Source organism: Taeniopygia guttata, chromosome 3, assembly GCF_048771995.1.
Source record: "Taeniopygia guttata chromosome 3, bTaeGut7.mat, whole genome shotgun sequence".
Classification (NCBI taxonomy): domain Eukaryota; kingdom Metazoa; phylum Chordata; class Aves; order Passeriformes; family Estrildidae; genus Taeniopygia; species Taeniopygia guttata.
Window position 1 is genome coordinate 56,663,882 of NC_133027.1, and position 16,442 is coordinate 56,680,323.

General features: G+C 39.9%; 1 protein-coding gene across 3 annotated transcripts; it reads right to left on the reverse strand.

The window, feature by feature from the left end:
• Window positions 1–1,415: 1,415 nt before the first annotated feature.
• Window positions 1,416–16,094, reverse strand: SLC18B1 (solute carrier family 18 member B1). Of its 3 annotated transcripts, none has more exons than XM_030267941.4 (14): window positions 15,936–16,094; window positions 15,440–15,579; window positions 14,301–14,396; window positions 12,569–12,642; window positions 11,673–11,820; window positions 8,776–8,932; window positions 7,250–7,386; window positions 6,921–7,022; window positions 5,933–6,024; window positions 4,687–4,782; window positions 4,048–4,122; window positions 2,529–2,622; window positions 2,383–2,429; window positions 1,416–1,633 (listed from the first exon to the last, which is right to left on the reverse strand). In XM_030267941.4, exons 1-14 carry the CDS (start codon window positions 15,970–15,972, stop codon window positions 1,561–1,563), a joined length of 1,368 nt encoding a protein of 455 aa, XP_030123801.2. In that variant the 5' UTR covers window positions 15,973–16,094; the 3' UTR covers window positions 1,416–1,560. The 3 variants fall into 3 exon arrangements, with proteins under 3 accessions (XP_030123801.2, XP_072783005.1, XP_032603196.2); XM_072926904.1 differs by lacking the exon at window positions 15,936–16,094 and adding an exon at window positions 15,682–15,804; XM_032747305.3 differs by lacking the exon at window positions 2,383–2,429 and having other exon boundaries at window positions 1,459–1,633.
• Between the last annotated feature and the right edge of the window lie 348 nt (window positions 16,095–16,442).

A 16,442-nucleotide genomic window follows, 5' to 3' on the forward strand; every position in this document is an offset into this window, starting at 1 on the left:
CAGACCGGCCCCTGCATGAGACAAGCACAGCACTAACCAAGGGAGTGGCTTAGCTTCCCACAGAAGCCCTCACTGCTCTGTTAGTGAGGTTGGTTAGGCTTGTCTAGTTTCTACTGGTGGTCTTGTGAAGTTCACACACTGCAGGGCAGCTCAATAATTTCAGTGACATTTGTGTTCTTTTTGGTCTTCTGGCCCATCTAAAGTCCTAACAGCACACATTAGGTAAGAGAACATATTGCACAAACTGAGCCAATTAAGACACGTCTACAGATCTGTATCTTGCATCCAACTCTAGTCCTTTCAGCTCCTTCTCACCCGGCTCATCATCAGCACTGGCATGGTCAGCATTAGCTAGTAAGCTGAGGTGTACATTCCTGGTTTCAGTAAAGTCTAATGTCTGATACAAAAAGGAAGTTATTAAGATGTTCCATGGGGAGGTCTGCCCTTTGGTACCCCGAAGTTTCACAACTCATTTAGCCAGCACACCAACTGTTCTTTCTAGTCCAAAAGAGCTCTGGTAGAGAAAGAAGTATTTCTTATGTAAAATCCAGGAACTAGTCACAAAAGAAAGACTAGAAGTTGTTAGGATGGACCATTTTCTAATTAATTGGAAAAAAAGCCACCACAGAGAACCCCTTCTAGAAGCCAGTTATGAGCTCAATGATAAATTAAAAGACTTTTGCCAAACAAGGTCAAGAAGTCTAGTGTGAGTTTTTCAGGAGTGTCCTTGTCTCAGCTCCCCTTGACTATCTTCAGCTGAGCATCTGGAAACTATGAGAAAATGTTGGGGTTTTTCCCCACAATAGCCCTAGACTCCTTATAGATCTGCTGTTGCAAAAGCAACAAACATTCCAGCTAGCATTTATTAGCAAAATAAATCTCACAATCACCAAGCTGAGTCTTCATATATAATACAAACATGCATTTATCTTTTGTGTATGTATATAAATGTATAGACCAGATGCTAAGTCTCCCCAAGGACTGAAGATCAGTTTTTATTGTGTAGACGTGTCAAATTTTCATTATTTTTGCATCTCATTTTCAGGCACTCTCAAGATAACACAAGCGCTGGTATGACAAGAAGTGTTTTAGACTCTTGTTGTCTAAGAAAATGTACAAAACTTAGGGAAAAAGTTGCTTTATTGAAAACAATATTGTGCTCAATCCTTTATAATTCTCTTTTTACAAGATAATGAACTTCCTTTAAAAAAATACAGAAAATCATGGTATCAAAATAGTAGCTTTACCCAAGAATAATGCACAGCACACACAAGCACAGAAACCAGACATTTGAAAACCCATCTTTTCACATACAGTGGTGCACTGTACATAAAACACAACTAAACAGGCAGCTGAGGGTTACTTATCATTTAGGAGAACTTCCAAAGCAAAGGCAGTCAGTGTTTAGTGTTTCAAAACAGTAATGCCTCTACAAATAAACCACAACTGGTTGTTCACTAAGGGATCATGCCCCAGCTCCAGAATAATGAAGCACAGTTAAGGCCAGTCACCTCAATACTGGGTTAAACCACAACAGCAAACAGAGAATTGAATGTCTGGCTACGTTTCATTGCCCATTAGATGAGTCCTTTCTTCATTATCACCAGGAGGATTTTGCAGGCTGGAACTGGAACTGTTTGCATAAGGAAAAGAACAGGAGAGATAACACAGATTTTATATCCTCTAGATACTTCTATGTGATACCAAAATAACAGGCAAAGAATTAAAGAGCTACATGGATCACTGGATTTGGTTCCCTCCTACTGCACAGAACCATGCACTGTTTATTCCCATGATCATACAATGGTTCAGATTGAAAGGGACCTTGAAAGGTCAGCTAGGCCAGCTACCCTACCATGGGTAGCAACATCTTAAACTACACCAGGTTGCTCAGTCTGGACAACCTGGCCCAGTGTTTCACTACCCTCATCGTAAAACTTTTTTCCTCATATCTAGCGTGAATCTACCTTCTTGTAGTTGTTGGTGAGGGTACTAAACAGTACTGGTCTCAAGTCAGACCTCTGTGGACACCATTCATCACTAGTCTGTGTCTGGACATTGAGCCATTGACCACTGCTCTCTGCATGTGACCATCCAAACAATTCCAGCTCACAGACACCCTCCTGGAGGAGCCATCAGTAAGGTTTGCTCATTAATGCCACGGTCCTGCTGCTTTTATAGAATAGACATTGCCTGGTTTAGCTGTCCGTTTAGGTCAGTAGGGATTTAGGAAACCATACAGAAAAATTGTTTAAACAATGTTTTTATTGTTCATCTTATCATTCATTATTATTCTGGTAATAAGGAAAAATGCAAGTACATATTTCAAAGGTTTGCTTAACATGATTGCAAGCAAAATGAAGAATAAATAGCTCATCATACCTTTTCCTTGTTGCCTCAATGATATAAAATATTCCAGTTGCAAGACCCTTTGAGGAAACAGCCAGTTACAATTGTAGTAATTATAACAAACTTACGCAATAGCTCATAACTGCAACAGATACAAAAAATTATGTATAATTACTTACACTTAAGAGTGGCCAACCTCCTTGAATGGCTGCAGCCCATTCAAAACCCAGCTTTTCATTTAGAAATCCTCCCAGAATAGGACCTACAAATGCCCTGCATCAAATCAAAATGAGGTATTGGCATCCCAAACATAAAGGATAACATAGCATATTCTCAAATAACTGTTTATTTGGTTTTGTGGACTTCCAGCATAGATTCTCACCTTTGACAACAAAGAGATTTTCTTCCACAGACCTAACTTTCCTAAAATTAAAAATAACTATGAATTTGTTGTTTACCAAGACGTTAGTAATTACTTCCTCATCTGGAAATAAGATCCACCTCAGAAAGCTGAATGCAGTCTTTTTCAGTAGAGAGACCCCATTAAGGACCATGCTCTAAGAAAACATCTATGCTGATCAATTCTAAGAGAAATTCAAAGTCACATCCCTCAAAACACAAAGTTTCTAAACTTCAAGACAAAGGACTGATGAATATAAGCAGCTAGGGAGGTACAATATGACAGACGCCGTCACTGCAAGGTTGATCTGTGTGTAACTGCCCTGCACCTTTATGCTTGTCTAAAAATGCAGGTTATAAAGATTATGGAGCTGTTGTGTCTTTATGAAAGGTCTTACATTATATGGTCTCTCACAACAGAAAGGGAAAAAACTCTGTAAAACTAGAGAGACTTCCTGGAAGCAAGTTACATTATAAAACCAGGCTTGATAACAGCATAAACTTGGGGTTTGCTAACTTTCTACTACCTGTGTCTGTACTAAACCCCATACCAAATAAACAGGACTGCTAGACAGCTAGATCTTGGAAAAAAATAGTGCACATTTGTGCCACTGAAACACACCTGCAGCCACAGAGGACTACAAGGACAGATAAAAATATCCTGTAAGTGACTGCCAATAGGGGCACTCTGTCACTTCCCACTGAGTGACAGCTTTGAGGGGTCACTCAGCCAGTAGCATCTTTCAATTATTTCTGCGATGACCCTGAGTTATAAACACACTATACAGAGTTATAAACATACTCTGCTAAGCTATACAAACATAAACCTTAAAGAATTGCTGTGGCTTAAAAATAAATCTCTACCTTAAGCTACCCAGACAAAAGGAGGAAATGTGGAAAATGGAAAAAGGAAAACAGAATTAGTCAAGAGCGGACATCTAGCTCACTCCATCTGGGTGAACTTAGCTTTGTAAAAAAATAAAGTCCACATTTCTCTGTATTGAGCATTAGATATTTTAGTGAAAGGGAAAATGACCACACAGAAGTGCAAGCAAACATCCACTTTAATCACTGCAGTTTTTTGATATGCAGAGCAATATGTTTCAGAAAGACAAGTTCAGAGCATTGTCAAAATAAAAGTTTTACCTTTTGCTGGGTAAAAAGCTTTAACATGCCTACCAGGCACCTGTCAAGCAAGAAACTTTTGAATCAAGGTCAGGACAGTGACAGCGAGGTTTCCATGTGGCAGTGGTGTGGAACAGCTGAATTCTCATAGCTTACAAAAAGGGCTACACTTACCCAAGGGACCACATGGCATTGAAGAGCCCAGACACCAGTCCCAGAAGACTCAGGCCTTCTTCAAATCCATTCTCACTGCAGAAGGACAGACCAGTTAGGGTAGTACAATATATATTGTGTCTCAGTCTGTAGCCTCTCACTACAGACCTCTTCCCCCTCTTTTTAATTTGCACACCACATAAATAGTTAACAAGCAAAAGTGTACAGTAGAATGTCTGTTTGCGCAGTACTTTCTTCTTTACTACCTCTGTGGAGGACTGCACTGCCATTCCTCATCTCCGCATTCTCCCAAGTTAAGATCACATCATCACACCAACTCCCCATGTTTCATATGGTAAGCGTGAAACTGTGACAGGTGGTTTTTTAGAAGCAAACACTTTGTTCCAAAAGGAACATACTAATAAGAGTAAATCAAGACCCTTCTAGGTCATTACTGAGGTACACATTTACAAAGTTATACTGGGAGGAGAATGACTGGCATGCTCAGAAGACAAGAGAGTAGCGGAAGCATTTAAGTGTTACTATCTGCCTTTGTCTCAAAAAGGGGCAAAAAAGCCCTACTTCATATTCACCCCTGAAAAACAGTTGCAGATTCCTAGTGTCAGTAACATGAAAGAAGGGTTGGACTGAGTTACTTACTGTGCACATTGCAGGATCTCTGGAAACACGGGAATAGCACTCATGCCAAGGGAAAAGCCAATCAAAACCAACACTAGCACAAATATCCACAGCTGACTGAAAGAGAGGCATTTACAAGAAGTTAGCTGCCGAAGACTCTTTTCAGTAAGGACTCCATTTGACTGAAGGCTGTTATATCAGCTCTCCCTGACTCATCAGCAAACTATGTGTCTTGAAGCCAATCCTAATACTTGAAAAATCCAGTTCTATGCTTTAGAAAAAAGACTTTGTAAAAGAATATGAAAAACTCGTGCTCAAATTATATATTTTCTTATCAAATGCAGTTCGTTTTATGACATGCATATAGGAAGAGTTAGACAGATGAGGTTAACTGAGCAGTGCCTGTGTGCAAGCACCAGACTTGGTTTGTTGCAGAAGCAAAGGATTTTGAAGTTAAAATTTTGTAGCCTAATATATTACAACCAAATAGACTTAGCTAAATAATTTTGAAGACTTTACTAATTTATTTTTCTCCCTAGCTCAAATCTATGATCTAAATTTGAAACCGTACCAGTTACAAATCTATGATATTTTTAAATTAGCAACTGAGGCGGAGCTCTATGCATTAACAAGCCTATTACTTTAACACAGTATCTTGTTTAACACAGTATCTCCTATCACAGTAGTTGTTTTGTAAGTGTAGCAGAATGTTTTGCTGTGAATTAACTTGAGAATATGACATTACAGCATTCAGGTACAACAGACACTGTCTTTGCTAGTGAAAACAAAGCTATAATCTGTCACTTTTCTCAGTAGGCTATATATAGAGAGAAGTAAAATCAGTACTGCTCCACAGCCATGCAAATAAACCCCATAGTTTAAAAACACTGATGAAACAGAAAAATTTGGAAAATAAGATGAGAACTTTGTTTTGCTGAACAGGAAATGCCACAAAATTGTGAGAGAAGGAAAATGAAAAGCAACATTCTTCCTACCATACACATTAACATGAACACAGTAACGCTGAAAAGCAAAAGAAAAGGATCTATTTTATGAAGCTATAAAACCTCCATTTTCAGATGCTTTCACAGCTTTACATTTACAATCTCATGCTACACATCAAAAAACATCTATGTTTCATGGTCAAAGGTAGAAGCTAAAAACCAAATCTGTTTCATGGTCAGAGCTGCTAATTACAGACTTACGGAGATACATGACTATGGTTGAAAACAGCACATAATGGGACAGACTCCAGTAGAGGCAGTACCTTTCAATGCGCAGTACAGGAGCGGGTCCTAGCATGAAAAGGCACACTGCTGTTATTAGGTCTCCAAATATCAGCAGCCACTTCCTGAGGTACTGTGAAAGAAAAGCTATGCAATTTAAAACTGGGAATTGGTCACGTACATCAAAAACCAACAAATTCTTGTTTCCTCACCCCAGATGCAATCACTGGCAGCAGTGGCTTAGTACAGAGATTTCAGGATACTGAGCAGTGGTCCTTCTCGGTTAGCAAAGTATTTTAGGTCTTAGTCTTCTTTAATATAAGAAACACCCTGTATCATTTTATGATGATCTTTAAGTTCCTTCCAACCCAGGCCATTCCATGATTCTATGCAATTCTCATATACAAAGGGCATTACTAGTTTGTGTCAGTAAAAAACTATCAGAAAATTGCCACTGTCCTTCAGGCATAGTATTCCAAGTGTAGGTTTCCTTGATCAATTAGTACTGGCTGTCAAACAGGCAGTTTTAGGTGTACCACTGTCAAAGTCTCTTCCTATGGTGCTGTTAAAGAGCTAAAGGACGAGGCTAAAGGACAGGCAGCCCACTCTGCTGATCTAATTTGAATATTACACTTTTTAAGAAATACAGCTAACTAGTACATCTTTACTCCTCAAAAGCTAATAAAATTAGATGTGGTAAAAAGCATGGATAACTGGGACATATTTTCCTACTCTCTCTTCCATATTGCTTTGAAGAAGATTGTGCTTAGTCCTCTAGAAAATCTCAGAACACTTCAGCTGCTTGTCTGATTTTCTTTACTGACTTGGACATTCTTAAATTACCCTGGATCTTGCAAAAGAGATTACTGCCTCCCACGTGGCAGTAATGGGTGCATGTGCAAGGTCTTGAAAGGCAGATCCTTTTACAAGACCAGGCCTAGATCCTTTGTTTCATCCACTGTTCCCCACCTTTAAGCAAGTGCACAGAGTGCTTCAGTCACCCTGCAAACACAGCAGGGCAGGACTCACCGGCAGTTTGTCGCTTACGAGTCCAAGGAGGGGAGAAGACAGGGAGTATGAGAGTGCCAAACCAAGGAACACCAAGCCCACGTAACCAGTTGGGAGTTTGAACTATGGAGAGGAAGATAAATAAAACAAAAACCAAGACAAACCATATATGCTACATTCACTGAAGGACATATATTTATATATATCCTTCAATTAATTATATATTAAGTCAAAATACTGAAATGTGCGATTTTAAGTATTTTACTGATACCCTGCAGAGGTTTTTCACATATTTGAAATCATCCACAGAGCTTCAGTTTCATTGGTTTTCATTGCTAAGCAGGACTTACCTTCTTTAGGATAAATAGAGATATTGTGGGATCAAAAAAACCCAAGCATGCACTTAGAGAAAATATAGTGAAACAGAGTATTAGGACTTTTGGCAGAAGAATGAGCTTCCAAAAGGATTCCTTCATAGGAGTCGAATCTGTTTCAACAGAAGAGGAGGGGAGAACTGCATTATTTTCAGCAGCATAAGCTCATGATTCATCTTCGTGCTTTAGAAAAGAAATAGTATTTCCCTTTTTTTAATAGTAAAACTAAAATTCCGCAGGTGAAGAAGAAAAGCATACAATTTAGATTCCAACACTGAAAATCCCCAACTTGAAAAGAAGTAAAGCATGCATTACTGCAATTGTGTAAAAAAAGTATTTGCTTCTCTGTTAGCAATTATACAGTGAAATCCTCATGTATATGTCTCAGCTTGATACTTGAACACATATTCATATCCAATAAAAGAAACATGCTTTGAGAGTAAGATAGCTATTTATCAATTGAGATCTATCCAAGTTTTTAAACAACTAATTGAACTCCAACATGTTCGTTTGTACTCAGGAAACTCAGATGTCATGGTTACATGGGAATTTTAAGTCAGGCCCTCGTCCTGATGGTGTGTCTCCTATAATATCTGAATGTAATCTCAAAGTATACTGAACTGAAAGTTCAAGCATTAGCATCCACCAGCTCAGAGCTAATAGTTATGTAACATACTTCCAAATTGGCAGCAATATCGTGACAATTTCAGAGTTTGGGGAGGTATGGGGGGAAAGTCAGCAGTAACAACACATAGTTAATCATTTTAAGTTTCTTCTAAAAGCCAACATACTTTAAGTTTTTCTCCATGGTATTTGTATTAAAGGATAAAAAAAATTAAAGCATCATTTCAAAGGTACTAGCTTTTTTTTTTTTCTCTAGAAAAGAATAACAGAACTGTAACCTTACAGTCTTGCATGAGGACTTAACTTTAAGCTAGTTTTCTGTCCAAGCAGGATCATCTGAAATTTAGTACATTTATATGACCTCCATCACTTAATTGAACCCCTCCTTTATTAACTTTTTAAAATTCTTTCCTGTTAATCAGATCAGATTGTTAGTACAAATAAACACCGTTTTTTCTCCCTGTAATAGTTTTCCCCTCCATTGTTCACTCCTCAAACATGTTGAGTTCTCCTGTTTTAGGCAAAATCTGACTCCAGCTTTTCTTCAACTAGCTGCAATGACAAACCTATAAGGAAGCAGACACAACTGGTCCTTTACAAGCCCTAAATCTAAGACAAAAGAAAAGAAAAGTCTCAGTTCACTTCCATACAAAGTTCCTATTGTTTGCAGAAACAGGCATGAGGAGTTGTGTTAATTCCAGGCCACCTCATGAATTTAGGTTAGTATTACACATGAGCCTGATCAAGATGATAAACTAATTCAACAGGGGTTTTGCCCTCTGACTTGGATCAGACTCTAGAAGCTGACACTTTTTTAAAGACACTTAAGTACATGAGAAGTTAAGGTGAGTGAAGGAAGCAGGTAGAAGGATGTTTACCATATCTTGGCAATATGCACATATTCACAGGCACCAAAGCCAACACTATGCATCCCAGCGTGATGAAAGGGACCTCGTAACCAAATGTTTGATACAAAAAGCCGCCCAAAGGTGGGCCCAGCACCAGTCCGAGTCCTGAAAAAATTTCAAGGCTGCCCTAAAGGATGAAAAAGAAAGCAGAAAGGAAGTCAGTGTGTTGAAACAATACAATGCAACAATACAAAGCAAGCCATGGGTAGCGAAAAGCAAGACACTGCATCGCTAGGACAAGATCTAGTAGTGACCTTCACAGGGTGGGACAGCAAAAGGAATTCCACAGTTATGTGTGTGACAGCCATGACCTCTTTTGCTTCACTACACTCTTTTGCTTCAGCTATACTGCAGCATTCCAACTCTGCTGTCACCTAACAGATCTCAATCCTCAGGCAAGGCAAATGTAGCAGAAAGCATCCACAGGACACCTCAGGCTGAAGGGATCACCTCTCCCACCTGCCATAACACTCCAGCCTGAGGGAAAGGATCTAAACAAACCTACTCAGATGGGTCATCATCTCATGGGATGAAGTACTTGTGCCAAGTTAAAGCTTTCTCTCCATAAACAACTGTTTGGACTCACTCCCTAAGGGTAGGAAAAAATAATGAAACTGCAATAGGGACAACTCAGATTGTTTTGGACATAATTTAATAATTTGGTCTGTTTTGTAAGATACTAATTTGTAAAAGGACAGTAATACAGACACATCTTGTGCTACAAAGTCATAGTCACCACTGTCAACATCTGCCTCAACACTTGATTAATCAATGCTTAACCACCAGCAAGAGCTGGTGGTAATAACTGTTTACAGATAAAAGTTTTGATAACTTCCAGAGCCCAGAAAGATACTCCAGGGAATCATCCTCATCTTTAATTTTACTGATACAAGTCAAGAGTTGTCAAATGTCCTGAAAACAGTCAGAGTCAGCAAAAGCCCAGTTCTTTGCCCTAGGTCAGTCTAGGGTGCAACCTTTTTCTTTCCTAGCAAAGGAAATAACTAAGCATGGCCATTAACATCACTGCATCCAGATGACGCTTTCAATTTTGTTGCTCACCAGCCATACAAACATTTGATTTGTGAGGCTTTGGTTCAAACAATCAACATTATTTGGGTCTATACCTCATTTAGGCCTTCTAAGTTAATGAAGTGGGAAGGGCATGAGGGGGAAGCTGAGACATCGGGTAGTACAGATCTGAGGATAAGATAAACATGATACTGTAAGAGAAGTGAGATTGCTTATGTTCTGAAGTCCACACCTCTTTGGTCCACAGAGGGATCACATTGACAGATGCTCAATTTCCCACTCCAACAAGTCTAATGTGCCTATATTTAATAACTTCCCTATACACCCTCTAGAGTATCCAACAAGTAAAAGGAAGGCTGAAAACTTGTACAAAAATTGGAGAAGAAAGGTGCTTTTCACCAAGAAGGACAATAGAGAGCAAGGCTAAAACAAAGCCTCATCACTCCTTCAGGCTTCAATTTTACCCAAGGATACACCTTGCTTAAATAATCAGCTCTTTCTTCTGCCTCTTGCCTCAGAGCCCAGTCTCTCCATCATGTCTATTTAAGGACACTAAATCTACACGAATAAATATGAAGAGATTTTATTCTTATGCAGAACAAGATACTAGAGTACACAATATGGTAAAAAGACAAACATTTAGAAATGTCTGTTGTTCTATAGCACCCTTTCTAGATTTTAAACAAAGGTAGGTACCAAGCAACAGCTGTGTAGCATTTCTGATTCTGGTCTTAAGATGACCTTCACCACCAGACACCATTTTCAGCCATGCATTATGGTTACTGTGCTGCCATAACAGAATTTCTTTTCTTTTTAATTCTGATTATAAAATGGGTAATCAAGTCCTTTATGTCAAAATTACTTTACTTACCTATTTAAATTATGTTTTAAAATTTACAAACAGGAGACCTAAACCTTATTGACTGAATAAATCCAAAACATGATTACAATATATAAATTGCTCTCCAATTAAAAGGTCAGTTAATCACTGCTGATACAACTTAGTAGGTTTTTTCTACTTAGAAAGACATATTCTATTTATAGAAGTAATTAAACAGCTTAACAACAATATTAGTTGTTAAGCAATAAAAGCAGCAACTTTTCTAATTTTATTTCATGTTCTTAAATAAGTTCTCAACATTTGCTCACTCACTAAAATTTAATGCAGTTATTTCTGACAGAATAAATCTGAACTGAAAACCATAATGTATTGAAAAATAGACAGAGAAAGCAGCATTTTATTAAACACAAAACTTTTCTTTAACACCTTAAAACCTCAACTGAAAAAGGGTAGTATTTCTAGTTAAAATGAATTGTTGATGATCAGAAATGCTGCCCTCCAGATTTCAACAAATTCAAGCTCTCATCTTTTCATAAATAACTTTTACCAACAGATTAGAAAAATTAAGCCAAAATTCTTTCAGTTTTGCATCCTTCAGTCATTTAAATCAACACCATTTGAATTAATTTACCACTTTTTAATCAATTCACATGGATCCTTACTATCCAGGTAGAAGTAGTCACTAAAAACTGTAGTAGTATTTTATTAGTATTTTGTCTTGATTTTCACTGAAGAGATAACTACTGTCACTAATGGTCAGCTGTCTTCAAAGCACAAGCAACTAATATATACTGCTTAATTTATATCTAACAAGAGTTATGCTCAGGTCTAAACTCATTCTATGATTGTGACTCTAGATTACAAACAAAACATTACATGATGATTTCAAATAAGCCTGCATACGACACAACAGATTTTCTCCTCCTGATTTTAGGCTGCCCACTGGTAATTTGCCATATTGCTGGAACTCAGCTGTAACACTGCTTTCTGAACTTACCAGGACAGTAGCTATATTAGTGGGAAATGCCTTTGCAAGGATTGAGAACGATGCTGTCATTGCCGCTGCAAAGCTTATTGCATCCATTGCTCTTACTAAAAAGCAGAAACTGATGAACACTGTTCCACTTGGCACCTTGTCAAGCATTCTGGAAAAGAAAAATCCCAACAGTATATTGGACTTCTCTCAGGATGGAAGAAGGCATCTACTAAAGGCCTAGAGCGTAATTTCTTGCTCATTAACAAGACACTCAATGCTTTCTATTACCACTTATCTTTGAACCACATCAGTGAAATAATTCAAACTCTAGCAAACTATTTCTGGCAGCTTTCTCCTTTTCCCCTTTACTTGGCAGTGAAAAGAGCATGAAAACCATAACCTGTGAAAAACTCCAATGCCACCTTTGTTGTATTTCATAGCTTTTCCAAGCACCGGTGCAAGAAGTCTGATGCAGTGTGTTAGAACTAACTAATAAGAGATTCCTTTATTACTAAAAAAGCATTTATTTTGCTAAAATTAGTGACTTAGCCTCTCCACCTGCCAGGCAAAGCTTCCCATTTAAGCCAAATATTTAAAAAAAAAGAATAATTAAAACATCATTCAGAAATAGTTTTCTTATTGCTGCACTTTGACAGGTTTCTCACCATCCATGAACTACTACTTAAATAGATAGAACGTAACTCCTCTGCTTTCACAGTAAACAGACTCAAACCTAGTGAAAGGGAGAAGTGCTTCTGCTCTACAAGAGGTAGATAAAAATTAAAGATGCAAGAAGTTAGATGACTTAACAAACACAAAAGATGCCCAAGAGTTTCTAATTTTATGTCCATATTTTCATATGGATGAAAATGATCAGAAGACAAATGCAACAAAACCAAGCAATAGAAATTACTTACCCAAACAGAATGGTCACACATCCTGAAACAAACATCCCTGACACAAACATGAACTTTGCTCCAATTTGTGAAAGCTGTAAATTAAATACCATTTTTACATGTTAGTATTTCAAGGAAAGATCAAAAATTTTCAACGTAAGTTACTGTAAAGAAATCAAAAAATTATGGGAACTTTATAGCACCTGTAGCTAAAAGATTGGGACTGGTGTGCCTACATTCAATAATGAACCTAAAAATACTCTGAACAGTTAAGTGACTTAACCCAGTTTTAGAAAGGTAAGACAATGCTGCAGTTAACTATTTCACAGCAGCATGCTGCAGCTTCTGCAGAGCAGCAGGTTACAGCAGCATTCCTCATTATAAACAAGCAGAACGTTTGTTTCCAAACCTCCCCTCCAGCACTATCACTGACTGAGGCAAGGCCAGCAATACCCATCATGAATCTGGCTAGTGAGAGTCAATGCAAGCTGATTTTTAAGCATATTTATGACAACCCTTAACAGCACAAAGCTTTGGCATGGGAAGCATGGTACTTTCAGGCCTCCCCATTCATCACCAGGGAATGACCCCACCTTTCTTCATTTCAGACTCTCTCACCATAGTGAAGGATGACAGGAGGCATGCCATAAAGGAAACTCAATCCCACAACAAAGTACAGCTGAGCTTCTAATTCCATGCTGCAACTTTCCCTAAGGACAGTAGGTATTTCAGGCTCCTTTTCTGTTCAGGCCTGAACAAAGTCCCTGCCTTTCAGCCGTTAGTACTAAAGCCCACATTTTGCTGAGTTTCACTGAAACCCTCAGCATCTCTGAATGCTGCATTGTCCAGGCCTACTGATACTCACTTCAGCAGTCTGCAGTGAGGATGGCACACACTCTCTCCCCTGTAAAGTACTTGCTGAGGCTTGTGCCATAGCTGAATACCACTACAGGCACCAAGACTTGGACTTAGTAATGGCACTTATGTGACACTTTATGATCCACCTCAGCACCAGAGAATAAGCACTCATCACTCCTCAGCAAAGAGGCTGCCCAGTCAAAGACAGAGCCGATTTTGAACTGCTGCTCTGCAGCAGCCCCAGCTTAGGGAATGATCCTGAGCAGCCCTAGCAAATAATGTATAGACAGCAGTGCTGCAGCACATAAACAGACAAACATTTATATAATTTATTTGTGATGTCTTCAACATGAAAAAATCCTTAACCTGTGGGAAAGCTCAAGTTACAAGAACTGGAGACATTTCCCTCATATTACTACAGAATGAAGTTGAAGGGGGGGAAAAAAAAAAAAAAGACAACATACCAGAAAAGAAGAAGAGGTGCAGTTAACTAAAGAAAAAAACCAAACGAAACAAAACCAAAACACCTTAATGTCATCAAAGGCAAACAGAATATGTAAGTAAGTGCCACAAATAAAATGGGGTGGGGGGGTTGGAGAAAGGAGGTCATAGAAAGCAGAATTGATCATCAGATTACTCCAAAGCAAACAGAACAGTTAACCAGAGAAACAAAACAGTTACATGTCTGTTGCCCTATGCTACTCTCAGGAACAACAGAAGAGTACTGACAGGACTTAGCTCACATTCAGACTGACTGGTCAGACTTCAATTACTGCAGACAGAAAACTGCAAGAGCACTACTGAAGAGATGTCTCTTTTCTCAGGCTTGCAGAACTGCCTTCACCTACCACCCTGTGTCATCACAGAAAAAAATCACAGCTTCAATTATACTTACATAATTTCCCAATATTAAAGAAGTCAAGAAATTGAACAAAGCAAAACATCCAAAAATCAGGCCAACAATTGTGTTACTGGCACCTTTTTTTTCTGCCTGCAAAAAAATCACAACCATGTAGAGACTCAGTCAAATTCTTGAGGTGAACAACATTCATGCCTTAAGTATTTAAATCTTTTTAATTGTCTATTAATGCAGTTAGAAAGCAATTTCTTTTCTCAAAGGCAGTAGGGGCTCATAAGGTAACAACAGAATTTAAAAACATGTTGCACTTCTAATATGTCATCAAGGGAAAAGCAGTGTTAATTTGTCAGTGAATGAAAGAGTGTTATTTGCTGAGCAGGCAGACAGACTATATAAAGCTGGCTTCAATTCGTGTGCAAGGGTACTAGCTACAAAACTTTGATCCCTTGCACAGTGAAAGGGCAGTAAACGGAGATATCTGTTATCTTCACTGTGACACGCCACCCTATAACAAGCACCAGACAATTTTTTTACTTATTTAGCTGGCTAAATACACTCACTTGGGCACAAGCACAGGAATATTTAGAGAAAAAGTATATTTATTTGGAAATACTTGGTAACAATTTGGTCATGAGAGAAATAGACTTCTGCTGCAAAGGCATCATGATCATCTTTTTCTTTGTTGTATTCATTCAACATAAGCAGAGATTTTATTTTTTTTCCCTGCTTCCTAGGTGAGGAAGTCAGCACAGTTAATGATGGCCCAGAATGAGTTAACAGAGGCAGCTATAAATAAAAAGTCATTGAGTAGCTAGGGCACAGAAATGCAAGTCAGGACGCTGGCAGAGTTTAATCTCAGCTCTACAAAACTACTACGCAACACTGAGCAAAAGTTTTTTTCACTTCTCCAAGAATCCACTTTGATTTCTATCGCATCTCATTAGTTTGCTATCTCCTCTGTAGTCATAGGGAAGATTAATGCATGGACAAGATCCAGGTCACCATTTTATGCACTGCAGCTATTGCAGCATCATACTATCACCGAATTCCCACAACTGAAAAGTCTTAACTCAGAGCTTACAGCCAGCCATAAATGTCCCACGGAGCTCAAGTTATTTCTAAAAGTTTCAACATGCAAACAAGTAATGTAGAGAGTAGCTAAATTGTTTGTTTACCTCTGAAGGGAAAAAGGGTCCCAGGATTGAGTAGCACATCATTGAACTGAAATTTATAGAAGCTGCTGCAACTACTGTAAAAAGCTGTTCTCTCGTAAGCCGTCTTGATTCCTCACCAACTGCTTCTGACATGCCATCATCTAAAAGTACCAAATAAAAATTATATCAAAGCATTAGAAGCTGACAGAGGGGAACAATTTACAAACCAGGCTGGAAAATTAAAATCCACACAAAACTTGTACCCTCCCGGCTCTGAGAACCGAGCCGTGCTGCCTTTTTGCCCCGTGCAGGAGCCGCGGTGCGGGTGCCGGCGGCCGCCCCTCAGCCCGCCCCGGAGGCGCTGGGCTGCGGCCGGAGCTGCCGGCACGGCCCCGGCGGCAGACCGTCCTGCTCCTGCGCTCCCGGCCCGGCCCGGCCCGGCCGCAGCCCGCGGGGAGCCGCTGCCCCCGGCCCGGGCCGTGCCGGCGGAGGAACGCGGGGCACCCCCGCCTCGCACCTGGGGGCTGCTCGCCGCCCGCCGCCCGGCTGCCCATGGGGCCGCAGCCGCGCCTCCCCCGGCACGTGTGGCAGCGCCCGCGGCCCCGCGAGCACCGGGGCCAGCGCCGGCCCGGCCGCCGGCACTGAGCATGCCCGGCTGCCGAGCGGCCGCCGCCCCGCGCCCGCAGCCGCCGCCGGCACCGCCCGCACGGGCCGGCTGCGCGCCGGGCTTGCCGCGGTCCCATGGCAACTGCCGGCTGCCGGGGTACGCTGCACACCTGGCCCAGGGCATGCACGGTACATTGCTAAGATTGGTACACCGAGCAAGATAGCCGATTATTACACAGCCTCCGGCGAGAGGAGGAGCACTTGCAAGTCATCATGAGTTCACAAAAGGGTAACAACAAAAGCATGATATATTCAAAGTATGACACACAAGTAGAGTGAATGAGAGAAACTTATAGAGAAAGAATAAAATTGTGGCAAGAGAATGAAGCATTTCTTTTTTTGTGGTTGGAGATGCAGT